This window comes from Eleutherodactylus coqui, chromosome 11 (genome assembly GCF_035609145.1).
Source record: "Eleutherodactylus coqui strain aEleCoq1 chromosome 11, aEleCoq1.hap1, whole genome shotgun sequence".
NCBI lineage: Eukaryota > Metazoa > Chordata > Amphibia > Anura > Eleutherodactylidae > Eleutherodactylus > Eleutherodactylus coqui.
Genome location: NC_089847.1, coordinates 74,102,248 through 74,128,279, shown reverse-complemented (window position 1 = coordinate 74,128,279; position 26,032 = coordinate 74,102,248). Strand labels below are relative to the sequence as shown.

At 43.7% G+C, this 26,032-nt stretch overlaps 1 protein-coding gene across 13 annotated transcripts in view; it reads right to left on the bottom strand.

Moving 5' to 3' along the window:
• NRXN2 (neurexin 2) overlaps positions 1-26,032 on the bottom strand; it is a 693,278-nt gene that overhangs the window by 217,976 nt on the left and 449,270 nt on the right. For all 13 annotated transcript variants that reach the window (XM_066582621.1, XM_066582619.1, XM_066582620.1 and 10 more), the window contains one exon: positions 6,943-7,124. In XM_066582621.1, coding sequence (XP_066438718.1) covers positions 6,943-7,124 — 182 coding nt within the window. The remainder of the gene's footprint in view (positions 1-6,942; positions 7,125-26,032) is intronic.

The following is a 26,032-nucleotide window of genomic DNA, read 5'->3' as shown; positions in this document are numbered from 1 at the left end:
AGGGAGCAGGCACAGCTGCTGGGACAGTTCTAAGCGTGTGACGCTGCCCAGATTGGGTTCTTTCCTACAGTGTGCGAAAATAAATCAGAGGAAGAAGGCAGGAAAGAAGCTATCTCTAAAAAACAGAATGGTTATATTAACCAATCAGTATTGTGAAGGAGCAGTTCTTAAATGATAAGTTGTAATGCGTGGGCCCTGCAAAGAAAGCAGTGATGGAGTATAGAGCATGTTCCTGTAGTCATCTGGTAAAGGCGCCAGCAGAGTTTTATCAGCAGTATCGCACGTATCGGAAGTGTGCCCAGCCATGAACTCGACCAGCTCCACAAACAAGGCATGTGACAACAATTAGGCCACTTTACACATAGTGACAATTCTGCAACACTCACAGTACAAGCCATGTGGGAGACATTGCAGTAATCTGCCACTTTGCGACATTTTTGCTGTAGGTTTTCCACAACAGTGAATGCGACGTGTGAATATGCCCTTACTAAATAAGAACTGCTTTAGTACTTCAACCAACGTGTATTGTTAAGCTAAGTGAGCCCTTCTGGGGAATCTGGGGTTCCATCTACAAATGGCATTTAGATGGAAATCCCAAGATGGAAGCATGGAATGTAATGAGTTAAATGGAGACCAATAAAGTCTCCGTTTCAGGAGGTTTCTAGCATTTGTGTAGTCGATTATTCTGTCCAGCACAAAAGCTGGAAACCTGCTCAGACATACAGCAGTGCCGCTCTGTGTGACTCTCATTAGGGTGCATGTGCGCCTTTCACACACAATATCTGACCGTTATGATATGGTAAGATATGGCGTGTGTGAAGAACACGTTGCTTCCCATGTCTTTATTCCCATAAGTGATTTTTATCTTGGGCTGATGATTGAAGATTGAAAAATGGCTGCATGTTCTGATTTTCAGCGGTTCTTTTTCAGAGCCGCCCATTATTTCCTAAGGCGGCACAAAAAAAATGTCATCGCTCTGTCGTTTAGGTGCGATTTTTGTGTGGTGTAGTTTTTTCTATTTTTCCTATTAAAACAACATGCGATTGTCATGCATGTTAAAAACGCACTTACCCCCGGGGCCAATAGGTCCATTCGGGGGGTGGATATGCTGCGGCTGCAGTACCCTGAATTGGTGTAATACGCGTTTGTTGTGAATTATCTCGTCAGGGCAGTAGATACCTGTGTATAGGTTGATGTTTATATGACAAGTAACTTTCCTTGTATGTATCGAAAAATCTTGAATAAAATTTGATTTGAAAAAAAAAAAAAACGCTTGTGAAAATCGCATGTTTACAGAGATGTGATACGTTTTTCTTGTAAAACACATTGCACTCCTAACAGAGATCGCAGGTTCAAGGGCTCCTTCACACAAACGTAAGTGCAAAAACACTTGATCCTGCACAACATATTTACGCAGTGAAGGAGTTTTTTGTGCACATGCCCACGTAAATACCTTGCGAATTTACGGCACGCTCATTGACATGGGTGGGGGGGTTACTACCACCCTAATTTAAATGTCTATTAAGCCACATTAGGTGCTGGTGTTTGTGGGTACATATGTTCGCATTTGCGCACTCCCATAGACTCCTATGGGGACCTTTGGTGTGCTAACGCGCGCAAAAATACAGCATATTGCACTTTTTTTCACACAAGCGAAATGTAAGCACAAAAAAGAACCGTAAGATGGAACCCAGTGAAAATAATAGGCTCTATTTTCTGCGTATTGCGCACACAGATATTGCACATGCAAATACACAGGAAAACACGCCTGTGTGAATAATCACTAAGAGTGCAGTATCAGTTTGGGTTTCTTATCGCATTGCCTATGTGAATGCACCATTAGGCTAACCACACAGGCGAGCATGATATTGGGGCCGTGAATCCTGCCCCCATATCACACTCCCCACCATGTTAATTCACCAGGAATGTGAGGCGTTTTCCTGTGAAAACAGTCTGGCATCACTTCGGGTATGGAGGGTTCCTGTCAGCTATCAGCCACGTCAGGGGATCACAGAGTTTCTCCCATAGTTTTTAATGCTCCACAGTAAAAATTAACGCTGCTGCACATTGTAATACACACCTGAGCTGCTGCAGAACTACATAATAATAATAATGTCCACTGCTGCAGAACATCGTAATACACACCTGAGCTGCTGCAGAACTACATAATAATAATGTCCACTGCTGCAGCACATCATAATACACACCTGAGCTGCTGCAGAACTACATAATAATAATTTCCACTGCTGCAGCATGTCATAATGCACACTTGAGCTGCTGCAGAACTACAAAATAATAATGTCCGCTGCTGCAGAACATTATTATACACACCTGAGCTGCTGGAGGACTACATAATAATAATGTCCACTGCTGCAGCACGTCATAATACACACTTGAGCTGCTGCAGAACCACATCATAATGTCCACTGCTGCAGCACGTCATAATGCGCATTTGAGCTGCTACAGAACTACATAATAATAATGTCCACTGCTGCAGCACGTCATAATACACACTTGAGCTGCTGCAGAATTACACAATAATAATGTCCGCTGCTGCAGAACTACATTATAATAATGCCGGTTGCTGCAGCACATCATAATACACACTTGAGCTGCTGTGGTACCTCCTAATAATCACATCCGCTGCTGTAGAACATCATAACACACACCTGAGCTGCTGCAGAACCTCCTAATAATAATTTCTACTTGTGTAGAACATCATAATACACACCTCTGCAGAACATCATAATACACATTTGAGCTCCTGCAGAACATAAAACAAACCCAAACTGCTGCAGAACACCCTAATAATTATGTTGGCTGCTGTAAAACATTATAATACACCTGATCTGCTGCAGAACCTCCAAATAATCACGTCTGCTGCTGCAGAATATGATTATACAAACTTGACCTGCCTACAGAACATCATAATACACCAGAGCTGCTGCAGAACCTCCTAGTAATCATGTCTGCTGCTGCAGAACACTATAATACACACCTGAGCTACTGCAGAACCTACCAATAAACCAGTCACGTTTGCTGCTGCAGAACATAACTGTACATGTCTTACCAGCTATATAGAAAAAAGGGCCAACTCAAACATACACAGTGGGAGTATGCTATATGCAACAAATCCTGCCAAATCGCCACACACTGACACCAGTTAATAAAAAATATCCAAAGTTTATTAATTCACTGTAAAACATTTTTAATTAAAATTACCCTATATTCCACTCACTCATGAACTCCATTCTGAGTATCAGTGCAGAGCAAAAGCCTCCAACACATAATTCATATATTTGGCCTAAGAAACATATCAAAGAAAGTGCCTGTGCAAAGATGTGTGTGATTGTTCTCAGTGAGAAAAACCAAGTAATCTTGTAGATATGATACATTTAATTGGTTAACAAAAATACATTATGTTACAGCAAGTTTTTGGGGATATCGCCACCTTCGTCAGGCTAATTAATTAATGAAACTAGTTTGGATGGCACATAATTATAACATACAGGTGTAGAGGGGAGGGGGACACATTCCTGTTGATCTAAATAAATGTTCACACACAGAAATTTGAGACTGTTTTGCACTGAAAACTTAAACCAACAGACAAACTGAGCTAAGACATACATCGTAAATCAGTCCACTGAGCTCAGGACAGTTTTATGATGTGTCTTATCGCTCCTTCAACCTGCAGATGGAAGGAGATGCAGCACCACCTAGTGGATGGCAACATTATTACAAGTCAAGTTCTGAATTTTTATGAAGTTTTAAAGAAAGAAAAAAAAGTTATGATTTGGAGGAGGACATCCCTCTTGACCTCCTTCAGACCTTTCATATTCTCCACTTATGTAAGAATCCCAGGCTAAGGTTCATTCCATTCTTGAGGGTATCAAACATGGCCATAAAATTGATACCCTCAAGAATGGAATGAACCTAAGCTCGGGATTCTTACATAGGTAGAAAATATGAAAGGTCTGAAGGAGGTCCAGAGGGATGTCCTCTTCCCAATCATATTTTTTTTTCTTTCTTTAAAACTTCATAAAAATTCTGAACTTGACTTGTAATAAGAGATAAGACACATCATAAAACTGTCCTGAGCTCAGTGGACTGATTTACGTCTCCACTCAGTTTGTCTGTTTTAAGTTTTCAGTGCAAAACAGTCTCAAATTTCTGTGTGTGAACATTTATTTAGATCAAGAGGAATGCGTTACCCTCCCCTCTGCACCTGTATGTTATAATTATGTGCCATCCAAACTAGTTTCATTCATTAGCCTGACGAAGAGGGCGAGATATCCCCGAAAGCTTTCCTTAACATAATGTATCTTTGTTAACCATTAAATGGTATCATATCTACAAGATTACTTGGTTTCGCTCACTGAGAACAATCACACTTTGATCTACTGGCTAATACGGTACCAAACCTTTTTTTCGTTTTGTGCAAAGATAGTAACAGCACATCTAAGTACAGGACCTAGAAATACATTGCTGATAGAACAAAGAAGGACATATCTAAAAGTATTATCCACCACAGCTGCTGTAGAACCTTACTATGCACATCTCAGCTGCTGCAGAACTTCATAAAACCCATTAGCTACTGCAGAATATTAGAATGCACACTTCTACTGCTGCAGAACCCTATTATACACATCTCAGCTGCTGCTGCAAAACAGTAGGTGGGTATGTGTATGACTTTACTGGAAGCATAGCGGTTTAGATTAATATGGCACACTATAAATGAGTATTTGTGATTCATAATATACTTTTTATTTTATGGGAATGGAAACTAGATATGACCACAGGGGGCAGTATTCTATGCTCTCGTCCATAGTTATATTTTTGTACAGCCAGTATTATTGTGGTTATATTCTTATCGATAGGAAGCTGTATGATTGCACACTTTGTAAAGAAAAGCCCACTAATGCCCGCCAGAGAGGAAGGACAAGAAGCATTTTGTAAGCTACACAGGAGAATGTTTTCCACCATGCAGCAGATACTTATAAGCCCTGGCTGCCATGCCAGGTAGTGGTAGGGATTCTGGATTTGATTTACATAAAACTACCCTTATTGGCTATAATCAAGTTACTATAATTATGTCTCCTTTTAGACAAGGATACAGCCACTGTAATGCTATGTCCTTGACATGGGGGACATTTTTTAGTATCTATATCCTTGCCTGTAGAGTGCAAGAGCACAAGTATGATAGTTGTTTTATTCTCATAGACAGAACCAGTAGACTATAATTTTATGCATAGGATGCAGAAGTATTAAACCCCACCTACTTGTGTTAGCCTTTTTTTTTAAGTTGGGACGTAAAACCAAAAAAAAAGGGTGACCCTTAAGCGGTTAATAGTATCACAGGATGCATACATAAATACAATATGAATCAGCAGAAATGGAAAAATTACACTTAAAAGGTCATATCAGAAAAATGATTCAAGAGTTTTTCTTTGGACATTGAAATAAAATGTGGTTATTTTTTCCAGGTAATTAACAAATATCTAGGGAATTTCACAAATTTATTTTCTCTTTTTTTGATGAACCATCCTACAGCTATCTTTATACAGTAAAAAGTTACGCATTGTACTGATTAGTTTTTGTGTGTTAAGCCGGCCATACATATTAGATAAATGTCAGCAGCAAATGGGGTAATTGGGTCATTTGGTACCCAAGGCAGTAGTTTTTGATTTCACTGCTTGTTACATGAACAATCATTCATTTAACTGCAATCTGACAATTTGTTTCTTCACCCATCTCCACCGATCTCATTTATAATACATATTCCCTACTTTCTTCAACTACCCTTAACTTGAGAGATTCTCAAAGAAGACTAGCCACCCTACCATGTAGCAGAGTCTGCTGGGTCCAGACATATCCCTTAACTCTACAGGAGCTCTGCATAGAAATGCTTAGAATGAGTTCTATGTAGAGCCTTAATATTAGCTTGGACACAGCAATCAATTAGTTGTGCAAGGAAATTTAATGGCAATTCCATAAATTGTGCCCCTCTCTGTCAATAGAACTGCTAGTAGCTGCCTAATCCACCTGCCCCTGACACAAATTTGAGATTAAATACAGTAGCTTTTGGCTGAAAGACTGTCTGTGTGACACTTATTTTATCTGTAAATCTGTCCTCATTAAGGTCTTTTTAGACAACGATTTTCACTCAAAAATCGCTGAAAGCCATGTTTCGAGCGATAATCGTTGTGTCTAACTGCACTGACATTGTGCAGTTTTCGTTAAGCCGTTGCTGATCGCTGATCTTTCAGCATGCTGAAAGATCAGTGATCAGTTATCAGGAGTTCACAGCGGTATACAGCTGATACCATTGTATCACCTGTATCCTGCTCCCTGAAGACAGGTGGGGTATGAAGAACACAGCTGTCCAGCTGTGTTCTGCATCCCATGCTAAGAGTGCTCATCTGTATAACAGCCAGGCCTTCCCAGCAGAGAACAGCTGGATGCAGAAGACAAGCGGCTCCACTTGTCTTCTGCATCCCCCGCTCGGAGCGAAGGTAATCGCCCAACGTTTCAGCGATCACCGTGCGCTGTAAAAAGCACACAACGATTATTGCTCAAAAATCGCTCAAAAGATTTTTTGAAAGCTAATCATTGTGTCAAAACCAGGCTTTAGGTATTGTGTGCTGAATCCCATTTACATGAATGGGACTCAACATGTAATACCAACCGAGACCACTGCACAATATACAGAGCTGCCTGCTTCCAGCAACAAAGAAAGCTCCATACTAACAGTGACCAGATCTAGGGATCAGCTGATCATCAGGGATCCCAAGCAGTGGATCTTCACCCATCTGCTACTGTTGACCTTTGTTGAAAATAGACCATCAATAGTAAACAATAGGGCAACCCCTTTAAGTGTAATAGCAGTCAATATATAGTAACAGCATTAACGGTATCAAAATGTAAGAATATATATGTTCTTACTATGTGAAGCTCCAAGTAGTCTCCCAAACCAGAAGCACTGTCCACTCGAAGTAACACTGCGTCCTTCTGCTGTGTGGTGAAGCCAACTGCAAGCCGATCAGCTCTTGTACTGGGCCGATCATTTGGAGGCCAGGTGTATGTAATGAGCGCTCCCCCTTTTCCAAATATATATGTGGTACCAGCTAAAAGAGAAGAGGATAGAAGCTGAGAGTACATCCATTACTAAGCTCACATAATACAGTCTTAATTATCAGTGTGTTAATACTTGAAATACTCGATACTCCAAAGTAATAAGTTCATAAAACAAAAAGCATACATTTCTTAACAATGTTCTGCAATTATTTTATGTAATATCCAAAATTCCCTTTTTGAGAGGTAAGAGCAAGAAGCTTCGGTAAGCACAGTGTCTCAATATGCATCAACTTTAAATATCTACGATAAAACTAAAAAGTGGTAACGCGCATCAAAGTAAAAAAACCCCAAAAAAACACATAAGAATCAAATATAAATCATTGTTAAAAATCATAAAAGATTCTGGAGTCATAAAAAGTTGTGTGAAAAAAATGTAATGTGCCAATGGAAAAATTACCAGTGGTGCAGGAATGGCATGTAACCTAATACCCCCAGCTGTGTGGCTGATCTTAGGAGGACCATATGTACTATCTTTAAAGGGGTTCTGACACAAATAATTTTTTTATGCTTTAGCAGCCATTGTTCCCTGGTCTGCCTAATGGACCCAGGGAACCCATGGGTTAATGGCTGCTAAAGCATAAAAATCTTATACTTACCGGTTCTCCTGTTGTTGTTGACATCGGGGGGTCATCTCCCGGCAGCATATTAGCACTTTCTGCTTAGGTTAAGCAGCCTGACTAGAGCCACCTGATTGGTGCACGCTGTGCAGTCACGTGGTGCCGAAGAGCCAATCAGGTGGCTCTAATCAGCAGCGCTGCTTAACCTAAGCAGAAAGTGCTAGTATGCCTCCCGGCAGGCAGTCTTCTTCCTCCAGCAGCCGCGCCGCTCCGGGATCGCGCGCATGCGCAGTGGAGAGGTGCCCTCTGACAGGAGTCAGGACGGGCCGCGTCTCCACTGCGCATGCTCAGCACTCCGGAGTTCAGCCAGGACGGACGGGCCGCCCACAGCAAGCACTGCTTGTGACGTGCTTGCTGTGGCGGTCCGTCCGTTGACCTCGGAAGTGCCTGACGGACGGACCAGAGCAGGAAGCGGTCTTTTTGACCGCTCCTGCTCTGCTTTAAAGGCACAGAAGAAGATGCCGGCTGGAGGGGACATGCCTGGCGATCGGGCCAGGCCAGGCAAGGTGAGTACAATTTTTTTTTTTCATGTCAGAACCCCTTTAATATGACATCCACATTGGCAACATTGTATACATATCTTAATACCACTTTTCACTAAAAGATCAATCTTAGTAATAACACAATTTATTTTTTTCTCCACATTTAATATTCTTTGTTTTTAGTTGAATTACGTTCTCGAGGTACAAAAGGTTGGGACCTCTGATCAGTGAAGTCAACAATGATCACTTTCTCAAAGTATGAAGGAACTATAGAATGCCTATTCTGATAAATGTATAGAACCCCAAGTCCAAGATAATGAATTTTTACGTGTACACTAAGAAACAAAGTATCCGCAGTGCTTGAAGGCACTTGGATAATCACACAATGTTGGATAATAACTTTCTGGCTCACAGCGCCATAAGAATGTGTTATTCGAATATTGATTTTTTAAAATTAAGTTTAGAGATACAAATGAAGAAAATCTTCTTTACTAGAGATGAGCGAACACCAAAATGTTCGGGTGTTCGTTATTCGAAACGAACTTCCCGCGATGTTCGAGGGTTCGTTTCGAATAACGAACCCCATTGAAGTCAATGGGCATTTTTGTATTTCGACGATGCTCGCTAAGGTTTTCATGTGTGAAAATCTGGGCAATTCAAGAAAGTGATGGGAATGACACAGAAACGGATAGGGCAGGCGAGGGGCTACATGTTGGACTGCATCTCAAGTTCCCAGGTCCCACTATTAAGCCACAATACCGGCAAGAGTGGGCCCCCCCCCCCTCCCAACAACTTTTACTTCTGAAAAGCCCTCATTAGCATGGCATACCTTTGCTAAGCACCACACTAGCTACAACAAAGCACAATCACTGCCTGGATGACACTCCGCTGCCACTTCTCCTGGGTTACATGCTGCCCAACCGCCCCCCCTCCCCCCCACAGCGCACACCAAAGTGTCCCTGCGCAGCCTTCAGCTGCCCTCATGCCACGCCACACTCATGTCTATTTAGAAGTGCGTCTGCCATGAGGAGGAACCGCAGGCACACACTGCAGAGGGTTGGCACGGCTAGGCAGCGACCCTCTTTAAAAGGGGCGGGGCGATAGCCCACAATGCTGTACAGAAGCAATGAGAAATAGAATCCTGTGCGACCGCCATCAGGAGCTGCACACGTGGGCATAGCAATGGGGAACCTATGTGCCACACACTATTCATTCTGTCAAGGTGTCTGCATGAGTGGTAATATGCACCTTAACAGTAACCGCGTTGGTGGTAATGTGGTGGTGACTGCGGACCTAGTAGCACGGTTGTATTTTGTTGGTTTTCGGAATGCGGCCAGGATTAAGTGGGCCGTGGCGGGGGGATGGTGTGGGGGCTCTCTTGTTGTGTCGGTAAAGGTGAAATTCTTGGACTGCCACCAGACGAACCAATGCAAAGGCATTTGCCAAGAATGTTTTCCCTGTTGGAGGAGGAGGGGGATGTTTTTGAGGCACTACGTGTCCTCTCCACGTGTCCGTGGTTATATGCACCTTAACAGTAACCGCGTTGGTGGTAATGTGGTGGTGACTGCGGACCTAGTAGCACGGTTGTATTTTGTTGGTTTTCGGAATGCGGCCAGGATTAAGTGGGCCGTGGCGGGGGGATGGTGTGGGGGCTCTCTTGTTGTGTCGGTAAAGGTGAAATTCTTGGACTGCCACCAGACGAACCAATGCAAAGGCATTTGCCAAGAATGTTTTCCCTGTTGGAGGAGGAGGGGGATGTTTTTGAGGCACTACGTGTCCTCTCCACGTGTCCGTGGTTATATGCACCTTAACAGTAACCGCGTTGGTGGGAAATGGCCTCGCCGCCATCATGTCTTTGGGAAGCCTCTGTTTCCACACCCCAGAGACATACCATTAGCAGCGGTATAGGCAGAGTCCAGAATTCGTAACATTTCAGCCGTAGCATTAGGACAGGCCCCACTAACATATCAGTAGCAGCATTATAGGAGGAGCGCAGTCTTCGTTCCATGTCAGCAATAGTAGCACTCAAGACAGGCCCCAGTAACAATTCCGAAGCAGCAGTATAGCGGGAGCGCAGTCTTCGTTCCATGTCAGCAATAGTAGCACTCAAGACAGGCCCCAGTAACAATTCCGAAGCAGCAGTATAGCGGGAGCGCAGTCTTCGTTCCATGTCAGCAATAGTAGCACTCAAGACAGGCCCCAGTAACAATTCCGAAGCAGCAGTATAGCGGGAGCGCAGTCTTCGTTCCATGTCAGCAATAGTAGCACTCAAGACAGGCCCCAGTAACAATTCTGAAGCAGCAGTATAGTGGGAGCGCAGTCTTAGTTCCATTTCAGTAGCCTTAGTATAGCCAAGGCCCAAGTTACATTTATGTAGCTAAAGTGTAGGCCAACCCCACACACCTTTCTGTACCATGAGTGCAGGCGAAGAACATACAAATTGCTATGATTACACTGTAGGTGAGGGCCCCAAAAAATTGGTGTACCAACAGTACTAATGTACCTCAGTAAAAATTGGCCATGCCCAACCAAGATGGCAGGTGAATCGCTTTGGTTAATGTGGCTTAAGTGGTAACTAGGCCTGGAGGCAGCCCAGTGTAACGAAAAATTGGTTCAAGTTAAAGTTCCAACGCTTTTAAGCGCATTGAAACTTATAAAAATTGTTCAGAAAAATTATTTGAGTGAGCCTTGTGGCCCTAAGAAAAATTGGCCGTTCAGCGTGATTACGTGAGGTTTCAGGAGGAGGAGCAGGAGGAGGAGGAGGAGGAATATTAGACACAGATTGATGAAGCAGAAATGTCCCCGTTTTGGATGGTGAGAGAGAACGTAGCTTCCATCCGCGGGTGCAGCCTACGTATTGCTTACGTATCGCTGCTGTCCGCTGGTGGAGAACAGAAGTCTGGGGAAATCCAGCCTTTGTTCATCTTGATGAGTGTTAGCCTGTCGGCACTGTCGGTTGACAAGCGGCTACGCTTATCTGTGATGATTCCCCCAGCCGCACTAAACACCCTCTCCGACAAGACGCTAGCCGCAGGACAAGCAAGCACCTCCAGGGCATACAGCGCTAGTTCAGGCCACGTGTCCAGCTTCGACACCCAGTAGTTGTAGGGGGCAGAGGCGTCACCGAGGATGGTCGTGCGATCGGCTACGTACTCCCTCACCATCCTTTTACAGTGCTCCCGCCGACTCAGCCTTGACTGGGGAGTGGTGACACAGTCTTGGTGGGGAGCCATAAAGCTGGCCAGGCCCTTAAAGACTGTTGCACTGCCTGGGATGTACATGCTGCTCGATCTCCGCACCTCCCCTGCTACCTTGCCCTCGGTACTGCGCCTTCTGCCACTAGCGCTGTCGGCTGGGAATTTTACCATCAGCTTGTCCGCAAGGGTCCTGTGGTATAGCAACACTCTCGAACCCCTTTCCTCTTCGGGAATGAGAGTGGGCAGGTTCTCCTTATAGCGTGGGTCGAGCAGTGTGTACACCCAGTAATCCGTTGTGGCCAGAATGCGTGCAACGCGAGGGTCACGAGAAAGGCATCCTAACATGAAGTCAGCCATGTGTGCCAGGGTACCAGTACGCAACACATGGCTGTCTTCACTAGGAAGATCACTTTCAGGATCCTCCTCCTCCTCCTCCTCAGGCCATACACGCTGAAAGGATGACAGGCAATCAGCCGGTGTACCGTCAGCAGCGGGCCAAGCTGTCTCTTCCCCCTCCTCCTCATCCTCCTCATGCTCCTCCTCCTCCTCCTCCTCCTCCTGTACGCGCTGAGAAATAGACAGGAGGGTGCCCTGACTATCCAGCGGCATACTGTCTTCCCCCGCCCCCGTTTCCGAGCGCAAAGCAGCTGCCTTTATGGTTTGCAGGGAATTTCTCAAGATGCATAGCAGAGGAATGGTGACGCTAATGATTGTAGCATCGCCGCTCACCACCTGGGTAGACTCCTCAGAATTACCAAGGACATGGCAGATGTCTGCCAACCAGGCCCACTCTTCTGAAAGGAATTGAGGAGGCTGACTCCCACTGCGCCGCCCATGTTGGAGTTGGTATTCGACTATAGCTCTACGTTGTTCATAGAGCCTGGCCAACATGTGGAGCGTAGAGTTCCACCATGTGGGCACGTCGCACAGCAGTCGGTGCACTGGCAGCTTAAAGTGATGTTGTAGGGTGCGCAGGGTGGCAGCGTCCGTGTGGGACTTGCGGAAATATGCGCAGAGCCGGCGCGCCTTTACGAGCAGGTCTGACAAGCGTGGGTAGCTTTTCAGAAAGCGCTGAACCACCAAATTAAAGACGTGGGCCAGGCATGGCACGTGCGTGAGGCTGCCGAGCTGCAGAGCCGCCACCAGGTTACAGCCATTGTCACACACGACCATGCCCGGTTGGAGGCTCAGCGGCGCAAGCCAGCGGTCGGTCTGCTGTGTCAGACCCTGCAGCAGTTCGTGGGCCGTGTGCCTCTTATCGCCTAAGCTGAGTAGTTTCAGCACGGCCTGCTGACGCTTGCCCACCGCTGTGCTGCCACACCGCGCGACACCGACTGCTGGCGACATGCTGCTGCTAACACATCTTGATTGCGAGACAGAGGAGGAGGAGGAGGAGGAGGGTGCTTTAGTGGAGGAAGCATACACTTCCGCAGATACCACCACCGAGCTGGGGCCCGCAATTCTGGGGGTGGGTAGGACGTGAGCGGTCCCAGGCTCTGACTCTGTCCCAGCCTCCACTAAATTCACCCAATGTGCCGTCAGGGAGATGTAGTGGCCCTGCCCGCCTGTGCTTGTCCACGTGTCCGTTGTTAAGTGGACCGTGGCAGTAACCGCGTTGGTGAGGGCGCGTACAATGTTGCGGGAGACGTGGTCGTGCAGGGCTGGGACGGCACATCGGGAAAAGTAGTGGCGACTGGGAACTGAGTAGCGCGGGGCCGCCGCCTCCATGATACTTTTGAAGGACTCCGTTTCCACAACCCTATACGGCAGCATCTCAAGGCTGATGAATTTTGCTATGCGGACGGTTAACGTTTGAGCGTGCGGGTGCGTGGCGGCGTACTTGCGCTTGTGCTCCAACAGTTGTGCAAGCGACGGCTGGACGGTGCGCTGAACTACACTGCTGGATGGGGCCGAGGACAGCGGAGATGAGGGTGTGGGTGCAGGCCATGAGGCGGTAGTGCCTGTGTCCTGAGAGGGGGGTTGCATCTCAGTGGCAGGTTGGGGCACAGGGGGAGAGGCAGGGGTGCAAACCGGAGGCGCTGAACGGCTTTCGTCCCACCTTGTGGGGTGCTTGGCCATCATATGTCTGCGCATGGTGGTGGTGGTGAGGCTGTTGGTGTTGGCTCCCCAGCTGAGCTTTGCGCGACAAAGGTTGCACACCACTGTTCGTCGGTCGTCAGGCGTCTCTGTGAAAAACTGCCAGACCTTAGAGCACCTCGGCCTCTGCAGGGTGGCATGGCGCGAGGTGGCGCTTTGGGAAACAGTTGGTGGATTATTCGGTCTGGCCCTGCCTCTACCCCTGGCCACCGCACTGCCTCTTCCAACCTGCCCTGCTGATGCCCTTGACTCCCCCTCTGAAGACCTGTCCTCCTGAGTAAGCGTTGCACACCAGGTGGGGTCAGTCACCTCATCGTCCTGCTGCTCTTCCTCCGAATCCTCTGTGCGCTGCTCCCTCGGACTTACTGCCCTTACTACTACCTCACTGCAAGACAACTGTGTCTGATCGTCATCGTCCTCCTCACCCACAGAAAGTTGTTGAGACAGTTGGCGGAAGTCCCCAGCCTCTTCCCCCGGACCCCGGGAACTTTCGAATGGTTGGGCATCAGTGACGATAAACTCCTCTGGTGGGAGAGGAACCACTCCTGCCCAATCTAAGCAGGGGCCCGAGAACAGTTCCTGGGAGTGTTCCCGCTCCTGAGCAGGTGTCATTGTAGTGGAGTGAGGAGGCTGGGAGGAAGGAGGAGCAGCAGACAGAGGATTCGGATTTGCAGCAGTGGACGGCGCAGAACTGCGTGTTGACGATAGGTTGCTCGAAGCACTTTCTGCCATCCAGGACAGGACCTGCTCACACTGCTCATTTTCTAATAACCATCTCCCGCGTGGACCCATTAATTGGGCGATGAATGTGGGGACGCCAGAAACGTGCCTCTCTCCTAATCGCGCAGCAGTCGGCTGCGACACACCTGGATCAGGAGCTCGGCCTGTGCCCACACCCTGACTTGGCCCTCCGCGTCCTCGGCCGCGTCCACGTCCTCTAGGCCTACCCCTACCCCTCAGCATGCTGTATTACCAGTGATTTGATTTCACAGGCAGGAAATAAATTGGCGCAAGACTGCAGCCAAATATAATTTTTTCCCTTTTTTGAAAACGAAAGGCCCCACTGCCTCTAGTGAATGAATAATCTAAGTTTAATAACTGTGCTGTGTCCCTGCTAATGTGTCACAGAACGTGAGGGTAGCAGAGTTATTAACTCTGGCAGAGCAGGTATTTTTTTTCCCTATTAAGGAAAGCAAATGGCGAAGCCAGGAGTAAAACGTAGCTGGGTGCGTCTGATTTTTAAACGTTGCACACGCAGCCGACACGTGTCCACCGCCCTTAGGACGGACAGAGGCAGGACAAATACAATTATTTTCAGTTTTTTTCCACCAAAAGGCAGCACTGCGTATATTCAATGAACATGAGAAGTTTAATAACTGTGCTGTGTCCCTGCTAATGTGTCACAGAACGTGAGGGTAGCAGAGTTATTAACTCTGGCAGAGCAGGTATTTTTTTTCCCAATTAAGGAAAGCAAATGGCGAAGCCAGGAGTAAAACGTAGCTGGGTGCGTCTGATTTTTAAACGTTGCACACGCAGCCGACACGTGTCAACCGCCCTTAGGACGGACAGAGGCAGGACAAATAGAATTATTTTCAGTTTTTTTCCACCAAAAGGCAGCACTGCGTATATTCAATGAACATGAGAAGTTTAATAACTGTGCTGTGGCCCTGCTAATGTGGCACAGAACGTGAGGGTAGCAGAGTTATTAACTCTGGCAGAGCAGGTATTTTTTTTCCCAATTAAGGAAAGCAAATGGCGAAGCCAGGAGTAAAACGTAGCTGGGTGCGTCTGATTTTTAAACGTTGCACACGCAGCCGACACGTGTCCACCGCCCTTAGGACGGACAGAGGCAGACAAATAGAATTATTTTCAGTTTTTTTCCACCAAAAGGCAGCACTGCGTATATTCAATGAATAATAACTGTGTTGTGGCCCTGCCTACACAATTCTTTCCCTGCAGTATCAATGGAGGGTGCAATGCTCTGCAGAGGCGATTTTGAGAAGCAAAAAAAAATGCAGCACAGCTAACAGCAGCCAGCACAGTACTGCACACGGTTAAATATGGCCCTAGAAAGGACCGTTGAGGTTCTTGAAGGCTACACTCACTCCTAACACTCTCCCTGCCTATGCAGCACTTCTGTCCCTAATGCCGGGTGCAACGCTCTGCAGAGGCGATTTTGAGAAAAAAAATAATTGCCACTGCTAACAGCAGCCAACACACAGCTATCAGTGGCCCTAATAAGGACCTTTGGGGGTCTTGAAGCCTACACTAACTACCAATTCTTTCCCTACAGCAGCTCCGGTACAAACAGCACTGTCCCTCATCTAACTCACACGGCATCTGAGGCGAGCCGCGGGAGGGGCCGACTTTTATATTCGGCGGACACCTGATCACCCCAGCCACTCACAGCAGGGGGGTGGTATAGGGCTGGAACAACACAGGGGGAAGTTGTAATGCCTTCCCTGTCTTTCAATTGGCCAGAAAAGCGCGCTAACGTCTCAGGGAAGGAAGTGAAAGTAACCCGAACACCGCATGGTGTTCGTTACGAATAACGAACATCCCGAACACCCTAATATTCGCACGAATATCAAGCTCGGACGAACACGTTCGCTCATCTCTATTCTTTACCCATCAGTCCAATCAACGGGGGACACAGGGCCCACATCATCTAGCAGCCTAGGTGATAACATTTTAATACCGGAATACCCCTTTACGTTAACTTTTCAGTCGTCTCTTGCACTGCTTTCATCTGAAATGAGGAATTACATTGCTTTTGTGTAAACTTCACAAAAGCATGCTGTTCCCGTACGAACATTATACTATTACCCTCTCAACACAAATGCCTTGAGAAAGTGACATAACAATATGGGGTTGCCTTTTATGCTTCTAATTTGTAAGATATATATATTTTTTTTTACAAAGGTTGATTTTCAAAGCTGAATCACTGCAACAATTATAAGGAGCATTCATGAGTCATAACAGGAGAGAAACTATTACATTTTCCCCATCAAGATTTCCTGAGCGGGCTTCTATAAAGTATAACAAATTAGGTCACAATAGCCCAATAATGAGAACACAGAGGGGTGACAATAGAATAAGTCTCTAGTTGTGCTTTATGCTGTTCCTGTTTTTATAGAACAGCAGATATCTCTTCTGGTGACAAGTAGAGCATATTTTCTATACTAGAGTACTACTTTGTAGTCCTTGAAAAATAATTCTAGGAATATTTCATCCTGAGACATCTTTAAACCATGAAATGTATCTATTAAGATTTGTGGAGCTTTTCTTGCCTAGGCATGGGGTCAAAAGGAGAGTTGAGTGAACATACTCTGCCGAGTTTAATGCTCATTTGAGTATTAGTGTACTCGATGGTGCTCGTTACTCGAACAAGCATCAAGCTGTGTCCGACCATGCCCCAGTTTTTGGCTCCTCCCCGCTGTGACGTGCCTGTTTTGGCCCCTCCCCGCTGCGACGCAGCGTGCGTCATTGGCAAATTTTTTGTCTGGCAGGCAGGGGAGAGAGAGAGAAAGAGAGAGACAAACCTAGGGGGAAAAAAAAAAGCTCGGCACCCGCCGTCCCACATACAAAAATGTTCGAGTCTTCCATTGTAGTCAATGGGGTTCGTTACTCGAGTAGAGCTCTCGAATTTTACGAAAAGCTCGACTCAAATAACGCGGACCCGAGCATTTGGGTGCTCTCTCATCTTTAGTCAAAAGGCATATGTACATACAGGCTGGACAAGACTACTGCTTTGAGGTCTATGAAGGAAGGGGGTCCAAATCAGGTTGCCCCATCATTTTTCAGAGAGGTTCACATTTGCAAATAAAAAAGGGTAAAGTAGCTCAAGGGCCATAAGTCTTTTTTCATTGATAAATCAACAAATACCTTGATGTTCTGTTAACAACATGATCGCCACCAGGAATGGTCCCCATTTTGCACCTGCGATGGCGCCTACTCTCCTCAATGTCTGACCCAGGGGATGTGCAGTATAATTATGCCTAATATATTTAGCATGGCAACCACGAAGCTCAATTGAATTATGGCTGAATTTTATTCATTTTGGAATATCTTGTAAGCTACAACTACTACTTTTCCTGAAAATGCTCGCTGTGCATCTACACACTGATGCAGTCTTCAAGACACTATTTGCTTAATTCATCTAAATCCTTAATCCTTCTAAAATGGAAGTCTTAGCAACCACCAGCAGTGACTAAATCAGGAAATAAAGCATCATGGCCCTATCATTTGACAAACATTCAGTCTGAAGCAAATCTAATTATGAACCCTCCAGTGACTATTTTTTTCCTGTTGACATGGATATTTGGTATCAGAGCAAGGGATATTTGACTATTAAAGAGAATCTGTCACCAGGTGTATGCTGCCGTATCTGATGGCAGATACCCTGATTATAGCAATGTGTCACTTGCCCGTCAATGTGCAGTAGTCTTCCTAAAATCATAGTTTATTAGATGCAGCACGAGCCAAGCGCTGTGTGATTCAGGAGTCCTCTCAATGATGTGCACACAGTCTGGAGTCTTTGTATTCATGAGCTGCATGCTCCCCCCACCCACCTGCCACTGATTGATGGCTTTCTTGCTATGCACTTTAATAGGAAGAAACCTGTCAATCAGCAGCAGGAGGGTGGGGTGAACATGCTGTTTTTTAATATGTAAGACTCGTGCTTTACAGAAAACTCGACCGGAGCTGCACCCGATAATTTGTGATTTTATGAAAACGACTGTGTATCGAGAAGTGACACACTGCTATAATCAGGATGTCTATGTCTACTTTGTGCTGCCCTCATATAGCGCAGCATAAACCTGCTGACAAATTCTATTTACCATATCCAGCTTTTTGTTTTATACTGATAAATTGTACACACATTATACAGCACTGATACAGTTGTGTTTCTAAGGTGGTCACAAAGCTTCAAGCTCAACAGAAGACGTTAACATTTACTGATAAGACATAGAATATATAAAATAAGCAGAAATCTGTAGCCTGTGCATGCTAGATATTGAATATTATTCCAAATTATGTAGAACTCAGATCTGATTGCCACACAGACATTAAATATAATTCCTAAAGCATTTCTCATGCTGATACAGAAATGTTCTAGGTAACATATTATGTTATTCTATTCCTACCTTACCAATGTTTCATAGAATCAGAGGTATAATAAAATCAATTTTGCCCATAGAAGGAGAAGCACACAGTGATGGGGTCCACACTATGTTAATAGTATTGATCCCTCTTAAGCAACAACAAACAAATCTAAGCTTGGTCCCCCCAACCCAACTGCTTGTGTCTTTCCAGTCTACACTACCCCTACAGCAAGCACACACTTATGCATTGCTTCATCCAGTCTTCGGAACACTGCCAACAGATGTTATAAAGCCCATTAGAAATTACACACTTACAAGTGAGTAGCTGAATACAAACAAACCTCGCATTTCCCACTAAACTAAAAGCACAAAGCAAGGATGCTGCAAGCTGGAATACAATCCGGGGAATCTGCAGTCAGGCGGATATTATCATTCCACGATCATATAGCACAATGTCCTGCAGTTCTGCATCTGCAGTGCCGTGTAATGCCAGACATTAGAAGAAGGCTTTATGTTAACATGTGGCTCCCGGCTTATGTTTGTTTACAATAATTAAGAGATTGTTTTTGCTGCTTTCTGTAGTGTCTTAATAAGCGAGCTGACAAGGTTAGATGAATGTGTTCTATGTTTATCACCTAAACAACAGTATGAGCTTTAAGAGCTCATTTTACCAAAACTAAGACTATCAGGCTAGGGCACTTTAATGGAACGCAAGAATACAGCCATAGATCAATAACCACAGTTGCTATAGTAATGCCATTTATGTTCTATCTACATCCTGGCACTGTAGTCACACACATTGCTGATTTATAATACAGAAACTCCATTCTAAAAACATTTATCTTAAACTCACAAAGTTATATTCATCTATACAAAGCCTGCAGAATTGTTACTTCTTTCCCTTTTTCTGGATAATAGTCTTCACTAACCTCCCTACCTAATAGAATTCTCCCCAGTTAATTAGTGGCCCCTGTTGTGAGCACAGTGATGTAGGGAAGAGAAGGAAGAGAAGCTCTCCTTTAATTAAAAAATGATAACGAGCTCTAATTTTGCATGGAGAAAAAGGGGGAGGTGGTGGGAGGAGAAAGTGAGAGGAAGGAAATGCAAAAAAGACAGAAAATGTAGACAGAAAATAAAGAACGCAGTAAGACAAGAAAGATGGAAGAATACATAATTCAACTTAAGCTTTAATGACCTCTAATACAAGAATAAACACAGCGAGAGAAGGGAATAAAAAATGCATGGGAAGGGGGGGAGGTAGGAAGGAGAACATTATATTGGATAATGACCTCTAAAGTAGAGTTTGAATGAAGTGATATGGAATGTAAAGAGGAGGAAAATAAGTTATAAAATAGGACACAGGAATGGCGAGGGACATATAAGTGGTGACAGCTATTCACTCCTCCCGACTAGTATGTATGGCCAAGACAAATTTAAATGAAGGGCTTAAGTGGTAATTCTTCGGACTGCAGACCACAAGTGCATGGGAAGACACAAAACATAAATGTAGTAATAATTGAAAAGGACAAAGAAAAAGCATAGGCAGGAAATTATATGAAACGAAGACACCAACATAGGGACAATGGAAGAAGGGTTGTAGCTTCTAAGCAGTAGATGGAGCAACATATATTTTTTTCCAATGTAACTCTGCTATCTTCCTTTATGTAAATGTCTTGGCCAAGACCGAGTAAAAGAGAGGCAGTTGGTAGACAATTTACATGTGAAGGAAAGATGCTTGCATTCCATAATTAATGGGATTTTTTACAGTCAGTTTTCAAACTTTGAAATTTCCAACTATTAGCACTACTGTAGTAATGGCAAAGCAATATCACTGAAAACTCTTACTGAATGGAATCTAAATAAATCATATAAAAAAGGCTGATGTTAAGTGTTGGGTCATTAGGTTAATTTCTAATGTGCTGGGCTGTTTAATGGTTGTTATGGCAATAACACTGAGATAAATTGCAAATTAGATACAAATTTTCATTTCGAGTCTGCAAAATAAATCCACAACTAAATTATAGTACAATGTATGTGAACGGACCTTAACAAAACCCAAATATATACTGCTACAAATATACAAGTTGTCTCGCCTCAGATTTATTTCAGGTTTGTCATGGATTTCACTCATTGCAGAAAATGACCAACATTTGGTTGATTTACTATTTCATCTTATTACACCAAAATAATTAGTGTGTGCAATCATGTTAAATTTATAGAGCCCCAAGCTTGACATTTAGCTAACTAATGCCAAATCAACACAAAGCCTGACATTTAGCTAACTAGTGCCAAATCAAGGTATCTTAATCTTAGAGGAACAGGACTAGTGTTCAAGACTGGTAATATAAAATCAGAAAAAAATGTATCTGCGGTTTCACCACATTTTTCTTCTGTCCATGCAGGTAATTTTTCATCTTTGAAGGGGTCGGCATTGAATGGGTTAAACATTCAGTCTGGATGGTGATGGGGGAAAGGGGGGGGGGGCACCATTGTAAATTGTTGCAAAGAGAGAGTTACTGGATATTTTTTTTATCAAATGCAGTTTAGACATGATTCTGCATCGGTGAAACGTTTATATTATTTTTGTAATTTTCCTTCAATTGCTGATTGGTTGTGAATTCTTATATAATAATGTATGTGCTTACACCTGTGTGCTACAACTAAGGGCTGCATGTTGGTCTGAAATGCGTCAAAAAAGGTATATTCCATCTGTCTGTTTGTTCCTATGGGATTTTTATGGATCTGAATAAAGGCTGTGTTATAATGGATGCTGGATTTGTCGTCTATGCTCTTGCTTCATAATTAATTCCATGGTATATTGTGATATCACATTCATTCAGATTAAAAATATCTGAAAAAAGAAGTAATGATTCGTTGGATATACAATTTTTTTGCAGCAGGAAATAGCAATTGCGACAAAGTTGCATTTAGAGGGCAATTATGTACTGCTTCTATTCTTGAGAAGATTTCAGGTGTAATGCACTTTTTTATCATTTTAACCTTTTTAGTTATGGCAAAAAATATGATGCAACTATAGACCAGTGGTTCTCAACATTTTTCAGCCCAGCACCCCATTTAGGTATTGGGATGGTGCCCAACCCCCTCCAAGCCTTACTAGTTTAAACCCAGTCCAAGTTTACCTTGTTTACAAAGTTAAAAGTACAAATTAAAATACTGAATACATTTTTTGGAAAGTTTGATGTTGTTTAACAGATTAGCATTAATTGTGAAAACATTTCTCTAAAAATTACCAAAGAAGTATTTTAGTCAGCTAAATTTTAGCTGTTAAAATGTAGGTGCTAAATATTCAAAACAGGTTAATTGTGGATACAATAATAGGTTTTACTGCAGAAGATAATTTTATTTTGTGGAAGCAAGCAATAATACCATCCTTAATTATCATTCAATAAAAATCTACAGCATATAAAGAAAATGCAACATACACCTTAATCCTTAATGGTCAGAAGACTAATTAAAATGCAAGAACAATGACATTCGGATAATAATAATAATATTTGCCACAATCAATCTGTGTCATTAATGGCTGCCTTCGGCCTGATGAGCGGATGCTAATTTCGCGATATCTGGTTCTATCTTTGTCAACTGCAGCCTCACATCGCCCCTTACACATATCTGAAATTTGTTTCTTGCTTTTGTCAGGAGCTGCTGAACTGCACTGAAGCTCCTCTCCACTAAGTACGTAGATAGAAAAGCTAACACGAGCAACTGAATTTCTTGCCACAGGATAGGATAGGAATTCTTCACTTTCACCCAAAAACATTCATATTCACATTGTTGGAAAAGTGCTTGGGCTTCGCTATCGTGTTTCAAGTCGATCAACTGCTCTTGTAATCTGGGATGAAATTCTCCTGTGTCTGCTGAAAATAGATTGAGTACCCACGTTGGTATTTCAGGGGTACAGAGATCATGAAACCTAGTTTGCATGTCTTCTTTTGCTTGTTTGAGGTGTGAGCAAAAAACGTCTAAGTCTGCATCTTGAAGTTTGTCTTTGTCCTCATGTGCAATTTTTTGAAGACTCGGAAACTAGCAGAGCCTCCATCGACTCAGGTTATTGGTATGAAGGTCCAGTTTGGCAATGAAGATAGAGATTATACCTTTAGGCTTAATAAAATTCATTTTGTCTCCTTGTAGCTTTATGTTGACCTCGTTGAGTTTGTCAAATGCGTCTACAAGATAGGTAACGTCAAGACGTTGTAATTCGATTGCATCACCATGGCTTGGGTCAATCAGCCGAAGAAACTGGACTACTGTGTCAAAAAGTTTGTAGAAGCATCGTAAGCACTTTCCTCTTGACAGCCATCTCACTTCGATGTGTAGGAGTAGACATTCGAATTCTTCATCATGGTCTTCACAGAGCTAGCAGAATAGACGTTCGTTCAAAGAGTGTGCTTTTATCTTGTAAACAGCATTAATTACATAGCATTGAGAATCATGCAATCTCTCACATAAATGTTTAGCAACAAGGTGCTGCCGATGGATCACACAGTGGACTGCCATTATGCCAGGTATAGCAGATTTTAAATGGGCTATAAATTCACCATATCGAGCAATCATTGATGCAGCTCCGTCGGTTGCACAAGCAAGTACATTTGTTAAAGGGATGTTTTTTTCTTGGCAAAATTCTTCCACTCTTTTGTATATAGAGGAGACTTTTGTGTTGATGGTTACATTTCTGGTAAACAACAGTTCCTCCACTACCTCTTCATTCTGATTAATGAAACGAACGTAAGCTAGCAGCAATGCTTCATTGTCTCTAACCATTGACTCATTAATTTGCATTACAAATTCTGTGTTCTGTAACACGTCCAAAAGCGTTTCTTCCACATTAGCAGCCATCTCATCAATACTTCTTGAAACAGTGTCATTACGCAAAGGAATTGATTTCACCATGGCACACGCGTCAGGCCCCAGCATAGTACTGACAATCTCTTTAACTGCGGGTAACATGCAGTTAAAGAGATGCAAGTGTTTCCCCAATAGTATGTGGTTTGCCACATTGCGCTGTTAATAAAGAGACTTTATAGAAAGCAAGGAGGCCTTTGTCAGCATTGAGAGCAGATTTTCCAAAGCTTGCCTACAGTGCTGCAATTCTCAAACTGTGACTTTAAACTTTGGAAAAATGAAATATGCTTACCCACTTTGTCTGAATGTATTTTTGCAAGGTGATCATTCAGTCTTGAAGGATTTATAGCTTCATTCAAAAATGCCTTTTCACAAACGAGGCACTAGGGAAGCTGTCCGTTTGTAGGAGAAGGGATGAATCCGTATTTCAAGTATTCATTTGAATATTGATGGCATTTTTTCTTCTCAGCCATTTTAATTAAGTATGCTTCAAGAATGCATTGCCTATCATATTATGATGTATGACTTTTATAACCCCATGACTCCACTACAGATCCATCACACTGGATAACCTAAAGAACAACTCAACCCACTGTATTCCATAATGCCGCTGATTGGCTGAAACTTTCAATTGTGTGGGTCTCTGGGAGTTGTAGTTTTTATCAGTGTTCTAAAAAGACACTTGGCATCCACTAAGACTACAACTACTAGAGACCCACACAAGTGAAAGTTTGAAGTGGTTCCAGCCAATCAGTGGGATTATGGAATACAACCGCTTAGGTTGTGTTGTAGGTTATCCAGTGTTATGAAGTGTGATTGATCTGTAGTGGAGTCATGGAGTTATAAAAGTCATACATTATATGATAGAGGCGTGCAGGCTGCACAAAACTCCCATTACATGCAAGTGATTCATATGGAAATAATTGCCTCAATTTTCATCGGTTACGGGTTTTACTGATTGTTTTGGGACGGATTATCAACGAAAACCGAGCTATCACTACTAATTTTTTAGAAAAATGTAGTTTCTAAATGAAAAAAAAATCAACAAAGCAAACACAGAACTCCTCCCTAGTGCCCCCTTTATGTTTTAACACCCCCCTTCCATCCCTTTTCGTTCCACCTCCCCCTTGAGAATTCCTGGGGGCACAAACGCCCACGTTGAGAACCACTGCTATAGATGATTTCTGCATAGCCTTCCCAGATCTTGTAAAATTCTAATGACTGATTCTGTGCCTGCTCATTGAACTGCAGAATTTAGCAGCCTACAGACCTAGTAAGGAGGCACACCCATACATATTAGTTACTATAGTTGCTATATTACATTTCCTGGTCCCTTGGAAACACAATGAAATATACTGAGCACTGTATTGTACTGCTTCTAACACCCAAATCAAAGTGCTAACAACCACTTGTCTGTTAGTCTGTCTGTGCTGTGTGAGTTACATGCAGAACCTGACAGCACCTGTGATGTCATCTACCAGCTCTTGGCTCCACCCCTGATCACATGACCGTGACGTCATCACAGGTCCTTCATCCTCCTTGTGCACTGAATGAGGGATTATGGGTGGGCTACATCACCTACAAACTCAGTTGTTATGGATGCAGCAGTACTCATTCTGGAAGTTTGTACCTGGTTGTGAGACAGCTAGACCCCTGTGTGGAGACTCCAATAAATGACACCTCACAAATTTACACATACATAGCTTGTGTGCTCACAGGACCTGTGATGATGTCACCATTATGTGATCAGTCACATGGTCTCTGACCTGACTGAAGGATTATGGGTGGACTACATCCACCACAAACCCCCTGTGGCCTCAGTTCCTATGGACACAGCAGTACACAGTCTGGCAGTTTGTAGCTAGTTGTGAGATTGCTGCACACCTGTGTGGAGACTCCAATAAATGACACCTCACAAATGTCCACATACATAGCTGGCGGTGCATATTAACCAACAACATTGAAGCACAGTCCTTCCCCACTATCTTCACATCTTCTGAACGTGATATCATGTCATCTCAAGTGCTAATGCTGTCAACACCAGTCCAACCATCATCTAATCGTCAACTGCTGTCCAGTGTTGAAACTAACCATCGTTGTCATGCAAACATGTCACCACAGAGAGTTCAAAGCCGCCGTGAAGCTAATGCAGCTTACATGACACAGTGACAAGCCACGATTTCACCTCAGTGAGCAGCTGAAGTTTGTAAATCTCGTGCAGCAGATATGCGAAAGCTACGAGCGAACATATCTCATCAGCGAGCTGCTGAAGTTCGTAAATCACGTGCAGCTCATATGCGAAAGCAACTTAGCAGAGCTGTGTGTGTGAAGTGCATGTAGCAGAGCTGTGTAGTGCATTGCACCACCAGAAATACTGATACTATCATTCCCTAATAATTACTAGTAATGTAACAGACATATCTGCTGTCACAATAATGTTAACATAAAAAAAGCACAGACTAAATGACTTAACAGAGTTTTACCCATAATCCTGTTTTAAGGCAATGCCTGTAGCAAGCAGAATCCACAAAGTTATT